We start from the raw sequence: 20049 nt of genomic DNA on the forward strand, positions 1-20049 counted from the left end.
AGGAGAGAAGCAAATCTTTTCCATATGTGCCAGAAGGGGAAGATATTTTCATCCATCTTCAAGTCCTCCTCTCACTTAACACAATATATTTCTCTTCTTCAACTTTTAAACAAATTAGAGCAAGAGTCCTGTATACCCTCCAAACACATCATCTGGGATGAACACTACGGGATTAAGAAAAAAAAATAAAAACAAGAGAAAATCAGTGGCCCCGACTTGCCACAAGGGTCTGGGCTAAGCGTTCCAGGCGTGGGGCCCACCATTTCACTTATATGTAGGACCTCTTTGATTGACGATGTTATGGGTCAGAGGTCAGGGAACCCTGGGTAGACACCTAATTCATTATATCCTACACAGGCTTTTCTACATGAGGGTTCTCTGCTGGAATGGGGCTGAGCCTATGGGAGAAGATTCATCATTGCACAACAACTGGAAAGATGGATTGATGGTGACTGGTGAGAGATGCATAACAAAGTTACAATGAATTTCTGTAAAATGGCATTTACAGAATGTGTCAATGTTTTTAGCAAATGCTGAATGCATTTGATATTCATATCCAAGTGCCAAGCATTTTAAAATGTTATGTTTGAAATGATGATTTTTGGTGGGTTTGATCATTAGTTATTTAATCAATATTATTTGGTAAAAGCTACTTCTGTTTTCATCTCTGAGCGCAGCAGGTGTCTTTTGGCTTCTTCTATCCAGTGTGTATATTACAGTTAGGGGACATGCAAAAGTGTGTGTTCTAAAATGTGTCTGCGAGGGAGACATCTCCGCCTTACTGTTACCGAACAATGGGGGTATAATTTAAAGGGGAAGTTTGGTTGTTGAATTGACAATGTATCAGATAGGTCATGCCAAATGTACTGTACCTTGAAAATTTGAGGTTAATCCGATATCATTCAATGGTGTTTTGAGAAGGTTTTTATTGGCAATTATGAATTTTCATGGGAGGCGCCATTTTGGCGAGTCACATGCACTGCGTGCACGGATGTGATGTATTATGTGTGCCAACAAAGGCTCGCTTACGTTATGACAATTATGTCCAGCGCTAATTTCTCAGACTTATCCTCATCTGATGAAGAAATAGCAGTATCGGTTGATTGGAAAGACGGATGAATACTTCCATACTGAGTTGAACCTGTGAGTGTAAATAATGTAGAATTTCCGGATGGCACTTCAGACGGGAATGACGCGGAGTCTGACTTTCGGAGGCCGACGTGCGTATGCCATCCATCCATCTTATCAATTTTGGAGTACGTTTAGGCCAGCAAACGGATCAATGGTGCATATGTGCCCGATGCGTAGCCATGGACAATCCTCTGATGAACCTTTGTTGTCAGGAACTTGACGAAGTAGAAGGAAATAGAGTTCCAAAGGAGCTGGATTGCATTTCCCTCCATAGCGAGTTTCATGGCATTGTCCTCTGGAAGCCTGCACTGAGGACAGCCATCGTGATGATGAAGGATGTGAAAAAGGCAACTCTGGTAGAACTTATTAGTGAAAGGTGGGCCTTATATTGTGGGAAAGGTTGTTTATACTTTCTTTTGGCTTGTCCCGTTAGGGGTGGCCACAGCGTGTCATCTCAGATGAACGCTCATATTTGTTTGGCACTCTTTTTACGCCGGATGCCCCTGCTGACGCAACCCCTCTTAGGGAGGTGGGAAAGGTTGTATATATGTAAAAAAATTCAACATTTAAAATTCAAACGCAATATATTCAGTCTCCTGAGATTGAAGTGGCGACAATTCGCTTTCTGAAATTCAACCGGCTACAATTTGTTGTATAAAATTCACTGTCTAAATTCTAGGTAAAGGAATAAAGTATTTCAGTATTGAGGAACTTATTTGGAAGTATTCCTCCGTCGAGATGTGACATAGGGCAAAGGTAGAGGTGGCAAAGGCTAAACAAGAGGCATATGAAGACCTGTACACCAGTTTGGACACGAAAGGAGGAGAAAAGGATCTTTACAGGTTGGCCAGACAGAGGGATAGAGATGGGAAGGATGTGCAGCAGGTACGGGTGATTAAGGATAGAGATGGAAATGTGTTGACTGGTGCCAGTAGTGTGCTAAATAGATGGAAAGAGTACTTTAAGAAGTTAATGAATGAAGAAAATGGGAGAGAAGGAAGAGTTGAAGAGGCAAGTGTGAAGGACCAGGAGGTGGCAATGATTAGTAAGGGGGAAGTCAGAAAGGCACTACAAAGGATGAAAAATGGAAAGGCAGTTGGTCCTGATGACATACCGGTGGAGGTATGGAAGCAATTTGGAGAGATGGATGTGGAGTTTTTGACCAACTTATTCAACAGAATACTAGTGGGCGAAAAGAAGCCAGAAGAATGGAGGAAAAGTGTTCTAGTTCCCATTTTCAAGAACAAAGGTGATGTGCAGAGCTGTGGGAATTATAGAGGAATAACGTTGATGAGCCACACAATGAAGTTATAGCAAAGAGTAGTGGAGGCTAGACTCAGGACAGAAGTAAGTATCTGCGAGCAACAGTATGGTTTCAGAAAGAAAGAGTACCACAGATGGATTATTTGCCTTGAGGATGCTCGTGGAAAAGTACAGAGACGGTCAGAAGGAGCTACATTGTGTCTTTGTGGATCGAGAGAAAGCCTATGACAGAGTACCAAGAGAGGAACTGTGGTACTGCATGCGTAAGTCTGGTGTGGCAGAGAAGTATGTTAAAATAGTACAGGACATGTATGATGGCAGCAGAACAATGGTGAGGTGTGCCTTAGGTGTGACAGAGGAATTTAAGGTGGAGGTGAGACTGCATCAGGGATCAGCTCTGAGCCCCTTCCTGTTTGCAGTGGTAATAGATAGGCTGACAGATGAGGTTAGACTGGAATCCCATTGGACCATGATGTTCGCAGATGATATTGTGATATGCAGTGAAAGCAGGGACCATGCAGAGGAACAATTAGAAAGACGGAGACATGCACTGGAAAGGAGAGGAATGAAGATTAGCCGAAGTAAAACAGATTATACGTGCGTGAATGAGAAAAGTGGAGGGGGAAGAGATAGCGAGGGTGGAGGACTTCAAATATTTAGGGTCGACAATCCAGAGCAATGGTAAATGTGGTAAGGAAGTGAAGAAACGGGTCCAAGCAGGTTGGAACAGCTGGCGAAAGGTGTCTGGTGTGTTATGTGACAGAAGAGTCTTTGCTAGGATGAAGGGCAAAGTTTACAAAACAGTGGTGAGGCTGGCCATGATGTATGGATTAGAGACGGTGGCAGTGAAGAAACAACAGGAAGCAGAACTGGAGGTAGCAGAAATGAAGATATTGAGGTTCTCGCTCGGAGGTTGGATAGGATTAGAAATGACCTCATTAGAGGGACAGCCAAAGTTGGATGTTTTGGAGAGAAGATTCGAGAGAGCAGAATTCGATGGTTTGGAAATGTTCAGAGGCGAGAGAGTGAGTATATTGGTGGAAGCCGCCAGGCAAATGAGCGAGAGGAAGACCAAAGAGAAGGTTTATGGATGTGGTGAGGGAAGACATGAGGGCAGTTGGGTTAGAGAGGAAGATGCAGGAGATAGGCTAAGATGGAAAAAGATGACACGCTGTGGCGACCCCTAACAGGACAAGCCAAAAGGAAAAGAAGAAGAAGATTTGTAAGTATTCCTCCTTCATCCCGATCAACCGATATAGCTATTTCTTCATCAGATGAGGATAAAATCCGAGAGATCAGCGCTGGCCATAATTGTGTCACAACATAAGCGAGCCTTTGTTTGCGAACATAATCTGTCACATCCGCGCACGTAGGTCATGGGAATCACCAAAATAGCTGCGTCCATAAAAATTCGTAACTGCTGAACACCATTAAATGATCACGGATTAACCTCAAATTTTCAAGGTACAGTACATATGACATGACCTATCTGATACATTGTTAATTCAACGATCTACTTTAACATAATTACCACCCCCACACAGAGTTACTCAGTCAATGACATGATCATATAAACTGGCTAAGTTCCAGAGTAAAACAGGAACTTTGACATTGGCTCTTGAAGCGCTTGGCATGGAATGGTTTGCATTGAGAAAACAAATACCATGGTAAGAGTGTTAAAGTATTTAAAATCTCTAAAATGTACAAATCTAAATAAAAAGAAGTTTTCCTCTCTATGTGCCATGATGTTATCCTGCTGGAAGTGTGTGTGTGTGTCTAATGATAGCAGAAGGTATGTTTCAGGGGCTTCACACACTTGGTAGGGTCACCAATGGGAAACAGGTCCTAGATGTGTGACCAGATAAAGTACAGTACAGACAACCATCATGATGAATAAAATGAATGGATCTAGAGTAGGTTTCCCTCTGGGTGCACTGTGAGCTTGGTGGCGATCAAAAGCAAGGAACAGTGCCACACCCAGCTACAGAAGCTCACTCTATGGACGTGGAATATCACCTCTCTGCCATTGAGGGAGTGTGCTGGTGTGTGAGCTTGAAAAGTTCTAACTAGATATAGACAGGCTCACTTCATCACACAATTGGGTCTATGGTACCAGTCCTCTTGAGATTGATTGGAATCTCTTCCACTCCAGAGTTGACCACGGTGAGAGGCGATGAGCAGTTGTGACCATAGTTTATGCCCCTTTGATTGGTGTCTGTACATTGGGTCATCTTAGTGAACGAGAGGGTAGTCTCCATTCGCCTTTGGGTGAGGGGACAGTTCCTGAGTGTTGTTTATCCCTATGCACCAAACAGCAGTTTAGAGTAGCCACGCTTTTTCCCTTTTTGGAGTCTTTGGAATGAGGGGGATCCCTCACTTGGCTGGGAGAGTCCAATGCTCATATGGGAAATGACATTAAGACCTCGAGGGGCGTGACTGGGAGGGACGACCGGCCTGCCGACAACAACTCGAGTGGGGCTGGGCAGCTGTGCTCGTCAGGGAAAACGTATTTTGAGGGTCTGTTGAGAATGTCTGGCAGAGTCCTCTGTCAGAATGAGCTTGTACTCCCACCTTCGACGCAACTTTGCCCAGCTCCCGAGGCAGGCAGGAGATATTGAGTCCGAGAGGACCATGTTCTGCGTTTCCATTGTTGAGGCAGCTGATAGGAGCTGTGAAAGTAAGTTGGTAGGTGGCAATTCCTGAACCCACCCACTGTTCCTCAATGTGCCGGTACAGCAATTCAGTACACCAGCTGGATGTGATATGGTGTTCATTTACTGATAAGATCCATAGACACGCTATAGGCTTAACTTGCGTGTGCTGGGATCACTAATGATACAGGTTGCATTAAGATACAGTATGAAGTCACAGATTCTTTCAGGTCTTTGAACACTAGAATATCCCACCGCACCACTCAGCATTCACACAGCCTTGCTCAATTCCCACATCTTATCCTGGCCTGCCCTGCCACTTTTTGGTCCTCTCTCATCTTGTCCTATTGATTAGTTGTTGCATGTCTTCACCATGTGCCGCCCCATCTATAAATAAGAAAATGATTTGACTTTGCAACGTTACTTGTCAAATATCTATACTGTACAATGATAGCTCTGCTGTCATTTACACCCCTATTCACATTGTCCCTTCTGTCCCTACATGTAAACATAATAAAGTATAATTGACTTTCCTTTAAGAGTCTCTGATGTGTGGATCTACATGCTGCATTTAGAATAAGGTTGTGGAGTTTCGGAAAGAGCCAGCACCAGCAAGACTAACGGTCCGCTGGGTTTCAAAGAGCTCAGAAGTGGCTAATGACACAGCCGTCCAACTCTGCTGCCTCACTGCGTGATGTGTGTGCTGACTCACCACAACAATGATAATTTAACAGGTTCGAAAAGAAGATCGTGTCTATCTTATTTACTGAACGATAAGTCGATATACATAGTAATTATCGTGGCAGGCCCATTCATAGTCGATCTCTGAGTCATTTTCATACTTTACATTTTAAAATATATAACAGTTATGTAGCACAATATTACTGATATATGGTGAAACACAGAAAAATGAAGAATTGGATGACTTTTTACTAATAAATTCTACAACTGTGATTATTGTTTTTGGCTCCATTAAGGGAGCTTGGCCTTCCATTTGATCTGGTTTTATTCTTCAACTCCCACATCCAACAAATGCCAAGGACATTATTTTTATTATTAACTTGCGTAATATGAAAAACAAAAATCCTGCCATGGCTGACACTGAAAAACTAGTTTATGCTTTCGTGACCTTTCGGCAGGATTAATGTAACTCACTTAACATGCCACTCCACTAAGTCTCTAAAGATGTTAATAATCTTTTTTTCTGCTGCTGAGGTACTAACTAGACCAAGGAAATTATAAATATATTTTTTATTTTTACAGTACTGTCTTGAGTACATAACCTTCTTGAAAAAACAAAAAGAACGAAATCATGAAATGGTCAAGCACCAGTGTTTTCATTTAGACCATGTGGTGGCCTATGAACCTACCGCCCCTCAATAGACAGAATTTCTAAAATCTGTCTTCCCATTTGTCAGAGGTTTTTGCTGAGTTGTCCTCCTCTCTCATTTGCAAGTTTTCTATAGATGTTCATCACCCCTCTCTAGGTGGTGCCTAGTTATGCCACTAGATGATTAACACAGTCTTATTACTAGATGGGAGTACGTAATTAGGTAATACACCTGTGCACAATGATTGTTTGAAATACAAGTTTGTCTTTTGAGGTCTTTGATTTTGAAGTTCGACTGAAAACTATTACAGAGAAGAAGGTTGAAGTAGTATTTGCAACACTGACAATGACAAACTGCACCCATTAATCAAGTTAATGATATTTCTTGACACTTGTCTGCAGAGGTGCGATTATTATTCAACTACTAATTGTTATCAAATGAATTGATAATTGTTTGGATAAATTATTTGTTTTGAGACATTAACTTAAAATTTTCCAAATTCTTGGGATTTCAGCCTCTCAGTAAATATTCTCAGATTTCTGTAGTCTTCCATGAAAGCACACGTATTCTTTTCTAACTTTGGAAAACATTGGTCAACATTTTTAGCCATTTTTTTAACAACCCAAACCAGTAACTGAATCATTATCAATTTATGGTTGTGGATTTTCTGTCTCAATTTAAAAAAAATCTCCTGTTTTGTAATAACAGGAAGCAAATTCATGCATTTATTTTTAATCTGATTCATCTATTGATTTAAAGACAAAGACATTTAAAGATGGAGACATCAGGGGTGGGGTCAAGGAAGTTTCTTGCGTGTTTGGCTGTGAAAGCCGGCACATATCCAGATTTTGCTTGGATTTCAAAACAAAAATGTTCTTTATTTTCAATTTTTTTTTTCAATTAATATCCAAAATACAGTGGTGCCTCAGTTCTTGATAACAATCTGTTTCAGAAGGCCGGTTGAAAAGTGAAACGTTCGAAAACTGAAGCGCGTTTTCCCATTACAATGAATAGAAAATGAAATAATGCGTTCCAAGTCAAAAAAATATTTTTTAAAGCGTTTTTTTTTTTTTTAGCTTTTCCTGATAATAAACTGCATAGAAGAAAATATATGTATAGTTTAAATACTTTATATAATTAAATTAAGAAATATATTTATTTTTTGCTTAAAATAAATGCAATAATGAGGGGGAAAAAACAGACTTTATTTATTTATTATTATTTATTTTTATATACTTTTATTTGCACAAAAAGTACACAACATACAAAAAACATTTAGTTGCAACGAGAGGTAGGGTTAATGGAACAAAAGAAAAAAAAGCAATGCAAAACAACTGTTTCAAATGTCTTTGATGGGGGTGACTTGCCCCTTTTTAACAAAGACAGAATCTAATGTAGACTGTTTCTGGCGTCTTTTGAGCACCTTCCTGAAGTGGCTCATAACAACGTCATTGAAATTTTGCAGTGCTCTACAACATTTTGCTTTGTTAGGGTGATGGAGTTGTACAAAATTATGGATGTCGTTCCGTTTAGCACAGAGAGCTTTTATATCGGCACTTGAGACATCCTTCCTGCCTTCAGCCTCATGAGGCAACATCTCCTCCCTTCTTTGCAATACTATTCCCAGCTAACTCCTGCTCATTTAGGAAAATAAGAAGCGACTTTTCGACTTCCTCCAAGATCTGTGGCCTCTGCTTGGTCAACACGGGTGCTCCTTTAGCAACATCACTTGCTTTGATGGCATCCTTGTGTTTCAGAATGGTGGTGATCGTCAATTTCGCCATGTCATACTTCTTCGATAGCTCAGAAACACGCACACCAGATTCGTATTCGGCTATCAAATCCTTCTTGAAGTCGACAGTTTTATGCACCACTTTCCTTTTTTCAGCACTAGCAGTTCCTTTTGCCTTCTTTGGAGCCATGACCGGGGGTTAATGTTGCTCAATTTGAAGGAAAAACTCACTACTGAGACACATCCTCGTGCAGAGGAGTGTGTGGGTCAACTGGTTGCGTTGCGTGGGGTGCGGGGATTTCGGGGGTACATTCGAAAGCACAATAACAAATCATCGTGGGTCAGCTGGTCGGGGCGTTCGTATACCGATTTACGTTTGAAAACCAAAGCAAAAAAATCTCGAAACAGAGACGTTTGGAAACCGAGGTACCACTGAATATCTAATAATAATATGACTTCACATTGGAGTGTTATTTGTACGTATGAATTTTGAACATAGTCCTCCTTTTTTTGAAAATAGCACATGGTAGATAAGTGAAATGATACAAATTAAGGTCAACAAAAGTGAAGAAAACAAACATGTTGCAATTAAGTGTGAAGAAGAGACTGAGCAAAAGTGACAGAGAAAGCACATCCTCCACAAACATCCTCCATGTGCCTTCTCCACCCTCCACCTCCACCAGTATCTTCTGTTTCCAAAATTCGTCTCATCTCCAAGGAAAGTACACTTTGCAAAAGCAGTTCCTTTCTTTCCATTTTCTTTTTTGTTTTTATACAATACAATACAATACAATATTTGTTATTTAAAAATGCACTTTTCTAATTTTAAAATGTGGAAAAATAAAAATGGGGTGTAATTTTGGGGGTCGGAATGGATTAATAACATTTACATGATTATTTTCAATGGGAAAATCCGGTTTGAGATAAGAACAATTTTAGGTGAGCACTCACTCATGGGCCAAATTAAACTCATATCTCAAGGTACCACTATTTCATAGTTGTTACCCCACTTTTCAAGCAAATGTTTTCTTTCCATCCATTCATTAAAAAAAAATTATATTTACTTCTTTTTTTTATAATAATGCATAATCCATCCCTCACCTGTATTTCTGTCTGCCAATTGCAAATGATCAATGCCAATAAACTTCCTCAATATCTGCTTACTATCAATGCAGCCCTGCCTCAATTGCCCAGTAACTGTAAATAATACAAAACATTTAAACTTCAGTCAGGTAACACCTCTGGATCATTTAATCCTGCTGCTGCGGTTACTATCAATAATCAACAATCACGTGAGCAACAGCCTGTTTACTATTGAGGCTAGTTGAGGCCCTGTATGGCACTGTTCCAACATAAGGAACTAATCCTTGGGTTTGTGTCCACCATGTTGTCATGGCTACGAAGCATCAAGATGATGAGCTGAGAGTGATGGATATCTGTATAGGAACTTTTCCTTTTCCTCGCCAGCCTCTGTTCACTACAAAAGCCTTGCAGATCATACATCACCACTGTTCCCCAGGCTCAGCCCTACATCAGAAGTGAAGTCAAACCCACATGTGGAGGCACTTTCTTCCCACACTTTTCAAAGCGGTCGCTTTCGAGCAAATCCGACTTACAGAGTAAGTTCTTTCAGGCCTAATATGTGGCGGGGAGTTTCTAATTAAGGCTTGGAGGGATGCAGAAGTCAGAACAAAGTTTTATTCTTTATCTTGAAATCGTGGGGGGGAAGACATCTTTCATTGTCACCGCATAATCAATCATTTAATGCAGGGGTTTATAATAGTGATGACTCGGTCCTACTTTTTCACTTAGTATCGAGATCGATATTGCAGCCTTGAATTTTAGCCGGTGTTGATATTGGTCGGGTCAGATATAAGCAATAATCATACATACTTTACTTATTTTGCAGTACAGTACGTTAGAAAACCGTTGATGATAATTCAATAATAATCAGCAACAGAAGGGATGAAGAAAAAATGACATTATTAACCAATAACTTAAATAGGGTAAATAAAAAAAGGATGCGCTACAATTGAATAGAATAAAATTATTAGGAAATCCTGTGTCTGAGGAAGCAAAAAAGAATATGTTGCATCAAGCATGAGCCTGAAATGATTATGAATCTCTAGGGCCTTTAAAACTTTGATGTTAAGTGGCAACACGTTATGGTATAATTTGTTATAATATAATTCAGTGGTTAGAGCACTGGTTTGGTAAACCAGGGGTTGTGGGTTCGTATCCCACTGGGGCCTCCACACCCTGATAAGGGTTGCGTCAGGAAGGGCATCCGGTGCAAAAACTGTGCAAAACATATATATGCGTTCATCTGAGATGATACGCTGTGGCGTCCCCGAAAGGGACAAGCCGAAAGAAACACACATAATTTAACATTCCTGCGACCCTCGTGAGGTTAAGCTTTGAATCAACTAGTTTTTCACAATTATAAATCAGATGAACGTACGATAATCATAGGGAAAATGTAAAAATAGATAAATCATACAGTAATGCAATGCAAACAAATGTGTGAAGAACAAAAAAATAACAATCAATGTGAGGAAATCTGTTCTGTTTATTAAAGCAATTTTTAAAGCACCCCCCCCACACACACACACAAAGCTCAAAACTCAACACATTAATTATTAGCCATAAAAATAATTACAGGGACTCGTTAATTTAAAAAACAGAAAGAACTTGTGCTGGGATAAGATTGGATGTACAGCTGCAGGCTGATATATGAGTGAGAACCCCCAGCCATTCCAAACACTCTAATTACAGTGTTGGGACTCTCCAACTCTAGAAGAAACTCTTGGAAAAATGGCCCAGGACGAGCTGTCGGGCTCTAAATTATGTGCTATGTCTTGCGTGTGAATTTTTGTTGACTTTCCTGAAAGTGCCCCTTGTTATGGTTTGCTAGCCAATCAGACTGAAGCACATATGCATAAAAAATGTGTAGCGAGGAAAGAGAAAGAGAGCAGAATCTATTGTACCTCAAAAGTGGACTGGGTGAACCCCAAGAACCCAGACATTTTGCCATGAATGCAGTTATTTCTATTTTTTGATAATACACCAAAAATCATATTTGAGTTTGTACCTTGGATTAAGACTACAGTTATGGTCACACTTGGTACAGTAAGAGAATAAAATGCAAAAGATAAAACAGATTTTTTTTTCTGGAAACAGGAACATATTTCCTGTAATAAAATGGTAAAATAATAGAGGTTAATTCCCGCTGAGAAAAATCGAAATACAAATACAGCTACTGTTACACACCTAACTGATACTAATGGTGAGCTGAAAGAAGGACTGGTTCATGCTTACCTGCCAGAGTTTGACACACATGACCAACCCCAATTTTGAATCTGGTACCAGGCTGCACACCAGTGTCTTACTGGGTAGTTCAACAATCTTGAGCTGCAGAAAACAGGAGGAAGTCACTAATAAGTGACGTTTAACTCACACCCCCTCCCCCGCAAAAAATACAGAAATAAAAAGCAACTCAGAACAATAGTTTTGTGTCTACATCATGCTATAAAATGTTTGTGGTGAAAGGATGCATATCTCGAACCCATATACATCATATGTGATATACACAATTGTGAAGCTTAAGTGTGATATACACAAATGTGGAGCTTAAGGGTTATTGTGATGGGGGGCGGAGCCAATAGTTGACCGGGATTTGTCCACAGCAAGCATAAAGGCGACGGGAATCTCCCTTCTTATTCCAGAATATGCTTTCCGCGGAAGAAGCAACAACTGGCTGTCTTCTTCCCTCCACTTCCGCTTTTCAGGGTTCCAAGAGGTGAGGTAGGAGAGGTCAGTTCAAAGCAACGACAAAAAAATAATATTATTCAACTTGAGGCCCGTAACATACACAATAAGTTCATTTTTTAATTGTTTTGTAAACGCTTGCAAACGTGAACACTGGTAATTGTATAATAAATAATTTGTAAGCAGTCGAGCTTTCCGTTTTTCTCTGTTACATCTATTTAGGCAAAAACATACAGCTGCCGAGAACTGTAATGGAGACGACTGAAAAAGAAAAAAACTTTTTCCTTTACAGGGTGAGACAATAATTTCACGTTCTTCAGCGAGTAAGCAATGTCATAACTGCAGCTTGCATGTTTGTTTTCATAATTCAGACTCATTTATACACAGCTGTATGTGTGTACATCAAAGATCCTGTAAAACGTTTAATTTGACTGCCTGAATTTCAAATATAAAACAACAAAAGGAAGTCTGTAACCTGAAGCTGTCACTGTGGTTTCAGGACCTCCGCAGATCAGAGGTTCTGCAACACGCAGCGTAGCACCATTCATCATCACACAGCAGCCACCACAGTCTATAATAAATCCGGCTGTAGTTGACACATCCCATGTCATGAATGGTCTTTTCCGGCACATACTGGCACTAATTCTAAATAGGTTGAGTGAAGTTTGTAGCTATGCCAGCGTACCTAGATCCCGACAAAACGTCCTTCCTACTTTGTACGTGTTGATTTGCATATTTATTCTCATTAGCCCTCACACTCAATAGCCCTTGAGGCGATCAATCTATTTCTCTGACCAGCTTGTTTACATACATGTCTAATAATTTGGGCCTTAAAGGAGATACCATTGCTCCAGGATATCTGCTGTTCATTTGCTTCATCACCTTGACCATAAATAAAACATCCACGGGATTAATTAATTGCTCTCTGCTACAATCAGCAGCTAAGAAACAAGTCTTACTAATATGTTTACAGTAACTATTGGTGTATATACATTATTATCATTTACACAACTGAACTCAGGGTCCCTACACATTTGAGATTACAAAATTCCATACTTTTTCCACACCAAAATGTCCAGACTTAAAACATGCTGTCAAAATAGAAAGTTTTACTAATATTTTTTTTTCCCCTTGTAATCCTCGAAGGCTTGACTTTGAACAGTCATTCATATATACAAATTTTCAAAGGAAATGTGAACATTTCAGTAATCTAGCAAATGCTGTACATTTTCTAGTTTGACCATTTTAAACGACCACATGTGTGATGGAAAAGTCTGGTTTGACACATATTCAGTATATTGGGAGAAGGGTGCTGGGGATAGAGCTACCAGGCAAAAGAGCAAGAGGAACACCAAAGAAAAGGTTGATGGATGTTGTTAGGGAAGACATGAGGACAGTGGGTGTTAGAGAGGAACATACACAAGATAGGCTTAGATAGAAAAAGATGACATGCTGTGGCTACCCCTAACGGGACAAGCCGAAAGGAAAAGAAGAAGTTTCCATTTTCCATAGTTTTGCAGACCTAAATATTTATTAAATCAAATACCATACTTTTCCACACTTTCAATAGTCAATAGTAAAGCCTATGACCTACATTACAGCCATGGCTGTGAAAATCCAAATCAAAGTTGTTGCATACTGTAGAGATGAAAGTGGAGTTTTGTCAAAATTCCTCAAAATACAAACGTGACCATTGAAGGTGTGAAGTCCTGCTAGGGGGGTACAGGGGCATATATCCCCGGGAAATTTTTGAAAAAATGGATGGCTGTGAACAAAATTCAGACAAAAATTGAAAGTAACATTTCCAAGTCCTGACCAAAAAAAAAAAATTGGCCAGAAGTTCCCCAAGGGCCAAGCCCAGATTTTTTTGCCCCCCATTCCCCTATCACTGGATAGCACAAAATGACATTTGTCATTAAAATATGCCATCTTATCTCAAGACAAATGAATTAAGTGAACTATTCCGTAAAAAGACATCTAAAATTGTCCTTTTCCCCACATTATACATATTATAGTATATAGTTGATGAGCCACACAATGAAGAAGTAAGTATCTGGGAGCAACAGTATGGTTTCATGCCAAGAAAGAGTACCACAGATGCATTATTTGCCTTGAGGATGCTAGTGGAAAAGTACAGAGAAGGTCAGAAGGAGCTACATTGTGTCTTTGCGGATCTAGAGAAAGCCTACGACAGAGTACCAAGAGAGGAACTGTGGTACTGCATGCGTAAGTCTGGTGTGGCAGAGAAGTATGTTAAAATAGTACAGGACATGTATGATAGCAGCAGAACAAAGGTGAGGTGTGCCTTAGGTGTGACAGAGGAATTTAAGGTGGAGGTGGGACTGCATCAGGGATCAGCTCTGAGCCCCTTCCTGTTTGCAGTGGTAATGGATAGGCTGACAGATGAGGTTAGACTGGAATCATATTGTGATATGCAGTGAAAGCTGGGAGCATGCAGAGGAACAATTAGAAAGATGGAGACATGCAGTGGAAAGGAGAGAAATGAAGATTAGCCGAAGTAAAACAGAATATATGTGCGTGAATGAGAAAAGTGGTGAGGCCGGCCATGATGTACGGATTAGAAGACAGTGGCACTGAAGAAACAACAGGAAGCAGAACTGGAGGTGGCAGAAATGAAGATGTTGAGGTTCTCGCTCGGAGTGAGCAGGTTAGATAGGATATATATATATATATATATATATATATATATATATATATCTCCAGTCACTCACATTTGAAAAATGTACGTGTGGTCAGTCATGCTCGCAGATAAAGTTTTGGGTGTAATTAGGGATGGCCTTAAATAATTTACTAGATTAATATAACATAACTGTGAATTAAAAATAAAATAAACAAATACATAACTAAAATGTAAAACTAAAATGTAAAACTCAGAAATGATAATTTCCAATTTCTATTGATATTAGTAGAAGATTATATAAAACGGTATTTAAAATTTTTCATCAATAAAAATTCTTGATCTGACAAACTTTATCTGAAGAAAAGTTAAATGCACTGGCCGGTCAAGGAATAAACATGAACGGTCTGTACTCGCAGTGTTTTGAAAATGCAGAAAGTTTAGCTCAACATTATCGGCGCGAGGTGGTCTTATGTTTTTTTTGTTTTGTTTTGTTTTTTACGCCGTCACACTGCCTCATGATGGATGCAAGGAGCACCCTAGTCTAACTGAATTTCCTTTGACATGGCTCATAATGTTGATGACTTTCGACGTAAATGCGCTTGCATTACGCGAAGCAGTTCTGAACATGCACTTTCCTACATGCTCTGTACACGCTCAGTACGGTTAACTTCCATTTCCTATTTCCGGGTTACTACCAGTTGTTTTGGAGCAGGCTCGTTTAGTTAACAACATTTATGAAATAAACACGTAAATTCATGTCAAGACCACACAAAATACGCGAAGTCTTGAGATAATGCGTGGGGAGGGACGTTACTGTTACTAGTGTTAGTGCCTCAACATGGCTATGCTCGTGAAAGCAAAACAACTGAAATGCATTTTTGCTCAATGTTGTGAACTCATATCCGGATTAATTTTAGGCAATTTCTCCTCAATTTTCAGGAGCAATTTTAATGAAAATTAAAAAATCCGGAATACCGTGAAAATCCGAAGGACTTTCATCACTGATACTGGCAAGTGCGTATTAATCATAGCCTTTAATCGTGGATGTCAAATTTGAGCATGATAAGAATCTGTCTGCACCAGTTATGCCTGTGTAATTGAGTGGAGAAACAAAAAAGCTCAATCAACAATTGTCTCCTTCTTGGTCTGGGATGTTACATGCGTTGTGTTTTCTGTCTGTGTCTGTTAGTACAATGGTATTATTGAGGTACTGTGGAGTCCAAGGCGCCCTAGTGCCTAGCCCACGGGATGGGGGTTAGCAAAGGTGCATTTGGTTGGATCAGGTGACTCTTCTGTCCCTTTCAAGTGTGGCTCCTCCACAGTACAAGTAACATGAATCTGAATGTAATAAAAGATGCCTGGATAGCAAACAGCCCTCTACCTCCATTAACACTGGCTCAGCACTAGACATTACAGGCCAGTGAGTGTTGAGCATGACACATGACAAAAACAAATGACCAGAAACAAAGATTTTAATCAAGCACTCAATCTCATTTGGCCCAGGATGCTAATTCTGACAAGTCAATTAACAACATCTCCTTACATTACTCATCTACTCCGCTCTAAAACCATTGGAACATCCATCCATTTTTCTTAGCCGCTTCTCCTCACAAGTGTCACATGTGTGCTGGAGCCTATCCCAGCTGTCAACGGGCAGGAGGCAGGGTACACCCTGGACTGGTTGCCAGCCAATCACAGGGCACATGAAGACAGACAAGAGTCGCACTCACAATCACACTTAGTGGCAAATTTAGAGCGTCCAATTAATGTTGCATGTTTTTGGGATATAGGAGGAAACCGGAGTGCCCGGAAAAAACCTACACAGGCACGGGGAGAACATGCAAACTCCACACAGGTGGGGCCGGGATTTGAACCCAGGTCCTCAGAACTGTGAGACCAACCCTCTATAGCTGCTCCACTGTGTTGCCATCGGAACTTTATTTGATTGGAATTTGTATTTATAGCTTGATCAAAAGATAACCACGAGGCAAGATATAAAACATTCAGATTTCTTTTCAGGGTTGATACAGTTTCAACAACTTTTAATTGAACTCAAACATTTCAAATGTAATAAAGTATTGGACTATGGAAATTATAGGTGCAGTGTGTTGCCCAGGTGAGTCCTGTTGCATTGGTTAATAATTAATATTGATTAATGTCTCCAGATTTGGGTTATTCTCATAAAACCATATTTATATCCCAGGAGTTATAGGTGTAACCGAAGTGAAAACCAGAGAACTCTGTGTTGGGTGAAAAATGAGCAAATGCAAAGTGGCGAAAAGAATTAGTCAATGTACAAACATTGACCATAGCCAATACAACCATTTGGAATGTTCCAAGGAGGAGAATAACCACTGGTACAAAATGTAATAAACAAAAGTGGAGTAACCCTTTTGAGAGGTGTAAAGAAAGAGCTTAAAACAACTGCGAGTGACATCAGTTACAACCTTAAGAGGGCAGGAGTGAAGACCATGAATGTGAACAAAAGCACAGATGAGACTAAAACAGGTCTCAAACTCAAGGCCCAGGGCCAAATCCAGACCACCACATCATGTGGCTGAAAAAACAAATCATTTGGGTCAACTTCTATTCATTCCATCTCACAGTTCTGAGGTCCTGGGTTCAATCACGGCCCCACCTGTGTGGACTTTGCACATTCTCCCTGTGCCTGCGTGGGTTTTCTCCGGGCACTCCATTTTCCTCCCACATGCCAAAATCATGCATTAATTGGAGACTCTAAATTGCCCCTAGATGTGATTGTGAGTGCGGCTGTTGGTCTTTTGTTAGTCTCTTTGTTTGCCATGTGACCTGCCTGCGATTGGCCTCCTGCCCGTTGACAGCCGGGATAGGCTCCAGCACTCCCACGACCCTCGTGAGGATAAGCGGCTAAGAAAATGGATGTGTGTGTATATATATATATATATATATATATATATATATATACACACACACACACACACTTTTTTTTTTTTTTTTTGGAAGACCTTTTTTTTTTTTGTTCCAGAATGCTGTCGTCGTCAGCAAGATGAAGCACAAACATTTTGCAACCTGATTGTAGAACTGACTGGACCATTCAGTATGGCTACCATACTGAGCTCATCAGATTAGTGACTTACCCTTTAGTCTGAGCTCAAATCCACCTCACTTCATGCAACTCATTCCCTATCTTTGTGGAGAGTAAAATGCTTCCAAGATTTTGCTGTATTTCTCTGCCCAAGCCATGTTTCTTTAAAAAAAGACACTACAGAATGCATCCATAATGTCAATATGGCTTTGCTTTCTCGCTCAGTAACACGCCACTCTGCTCTGTGGCCTGTAACAGAGCGAATGATTGACATAGTAATTACACAATGCACCAGTTGACTGATGATGATCTTGCAACAAAACTAATCAATAATGAAATTCGTTGCCAACACTTTTAATTTTCTATTTCTCTCGATTTGTTGTTGAAGCCCTACTGAACACTCCATTTGGAAAACAAGCATAACATTGGTGGATTGTATAGGATACGTAGGTAGGTTTCTATTTCGTGGAATCTACCTCTTATAAAGAGGTCTTCTCTTGCATGTGAATTTTTTATTGCCTGGGTCCACTATCGCAGCACAGTTCAATTGTCCCCATTAAAGGACTAATAAAGGTCATCTTATACTTTAAACAGCTAGGGTTTGGCATCAAGCAGCAGTTTTCCAACTTTTTTGGACACGCTCCCCTCTTGGGAGATGAACTTTTTCCACAGCCGCTTGAAATTTCCTCCAATAGGGGTGGGGCGTATGTTGCGAGCGTTGAAAATTGTAAAAAAACAATTTAAAACCAGTGAGGGATTGTCAAGCGTAGGTGGGGGTGCTGAAACAATCCTTCCCCCCCAGTTTGAAAACTGGCATAGAGAATTGAGAACCGATTGGAACCGGGACTAACATTACGGTTCTCCCAGAATGGTTCAAATTAAAACATTTCAGATCCCAGTTTTGATGCCGAGTCTGCCAAACCCAAAGAGGACATGGAGAAAACCAACAAAGAAAACGCAAAAGCCAATAAAGAAGCCGCACCAAGACAAGCTTGTCCCCAATGACGGTGGCGGAAAACAAGTGTCTTCACTTCGTGCAAATGAATGACCAGTGACAGCAGTGCAACACTTGGAATAACATTATATTGCGGAAAGGAGACTTTTATGATGTGTAGCATCTGACGTGCGCCGGGCCTCAGGCTGCACCACGCAGGGCTTCAATGAAGGCAAATCTCATGTATGTAACTGTTTCTTTAGGCTTTTTATGTCATTCCATAGGAAAAAATTCCAATAGAAATTGGACACTGGTCTCTCCCAAGTACCAGCGACAACCACCAAACATTTTTCTCAATTTTGTTCAGCCCACTCACTCACACATGTCCAGACAAAAAAATATATTGGTGTGATCCATTGTTGTTGTCATTGCCATGGTAACAAATTTTTCCGGTTGCATAGACCAGTCACATATTCTGGTTCCACCTTTCTGACAGTGTTTGATTTGAAAAGATAAAGACAAAGACTGTGATCGTAAAGAATGGGGTGCAGTGATGTTGTGTAGTGTCACTGTATGAAACACGTTTTAAGCTGTTTAAGGGCATTCCGTAATATTTGGCAACTCTGAAAAATCATTCAATCTGTCCTGAATAAATTAGGGAGTGATCACAGCATAATACCATGAGAACTAACCTCCTCAGTTTGTTGTCCTCCAAAGGCGAGTAGGCATGTCCGCTGCCCTGTCTCCAGTAAGGAGCACTGACAGAATCCAACACTTCCTGTTGTGAGAGAGTCCATCAGCTCATTGGAACCTTTGCTTAAATCCCAAAGACAGACTCTCATGTCCCGTCCTTGACTTATCCATCAGGACAAAAAGAAAAGAGATAGATGTTTCATCAATTAATGTGATGGGAACCAGAACCATATGACCAACAACAGCACACTAACCTAATGAGTGTATCTGTTGAGGGAAGTGCACTGACCCAGATGACAGAACTACCAGAATGACCTTCTATAATTCTGTCTGCCCTCCTGGTGTTAAGATTCCACATATGGATGGCACCCTTCCCTGATCTGCAAAAAATGAAAAGCTGAAAAATAAAAACTGTAAAATCTAAATGTACCTCCTCGACACATTGAGATACAGTGAGTTTCCAGTTTTAGACAGACTGAAAGACAGACTAGATCGATAGAATGACAAACACAATATTTAAAAAAAAAGACAATTAAAACCGCATACAGTGCAAGTAATCTGACCAAAAAGTGGATATATTCTAGAAAGCATGAGAAAAAAGAAGAGTTTTCGACCTGCATTTAAAAACATTCATACTTGGGGCTGACCTCACCTCTGTTGGCAACTTATTCCATTTGTGTGCAGTATAATAGGCAAATGCTGCTTCACCATGTTTGCCTTGGACTCTGCGCTGCACTATTTGACCTGAGTCAGTCCATCTCAGAGCTCTACTGGGTTTGTATTCCAAAAGCATTTCTTTCATGTATTCAGGATCTAAATCATTTTGTTATTTATAGACCAG

The 20049-nt window shown here is 40.2% G+C and overlaps 1 protein-coding gene across 4 annotated transcripts in view; it reads right to left on the reverse strand.

Annotated features, from left to right (window-relative positions):
• Nucleotides 1-20049, reverse strand: part of gnb1l (guanine nucleotide binding protein (G protein), beta polypeptide 1-like) — a 65146-nt gene that overhangs the window by 16653 nt on the left and 28444 nt on the right. For all 4 annotated transcript variants that reach the window (XR_009794698.1, XM_061817774.1, XM_061817772.1 and 1 more), the window contains exons 3-5: nucleotides 19463-19588; nucleotides 19208-19370; nucleotides 11427-11519 (exon numbers count right to left, since the gene is read on the reverse strand). Coding sequence is in view for 3 of the 4 variants with exons in the window: in XM_061817774.1 (XP_061673758.1) it covers nucleotides 11427-11519; nucleotides 19208-19370; nucleotides 19463-19588 (382 nt within the window). In the remaining variant the exon portion in view is untranslated. The remainder of the gene's footprint in view (nucleotides 1-11426; nucleotides 11520-19207; nucleotides 19371-19462; nucleotides 19589-20049) is intronic.

This window comes from Syngnathoides biaculeatus, chromosome 4, assembly GCF_019802595.1.
Source record: "Syngnathoides biaculeatus isolate LvHL_M chromosome 4, ASM1980259v1, whole genome shotgun sequence".
NCBI classification, from domain to species: domain Eukaryota; kingdom Metazoa; phylum Chordata; class Actinopteri; order Syngnathiformes; family Syngnathidae; genus Syngnathoides; species Syngnathoides biaculeatus.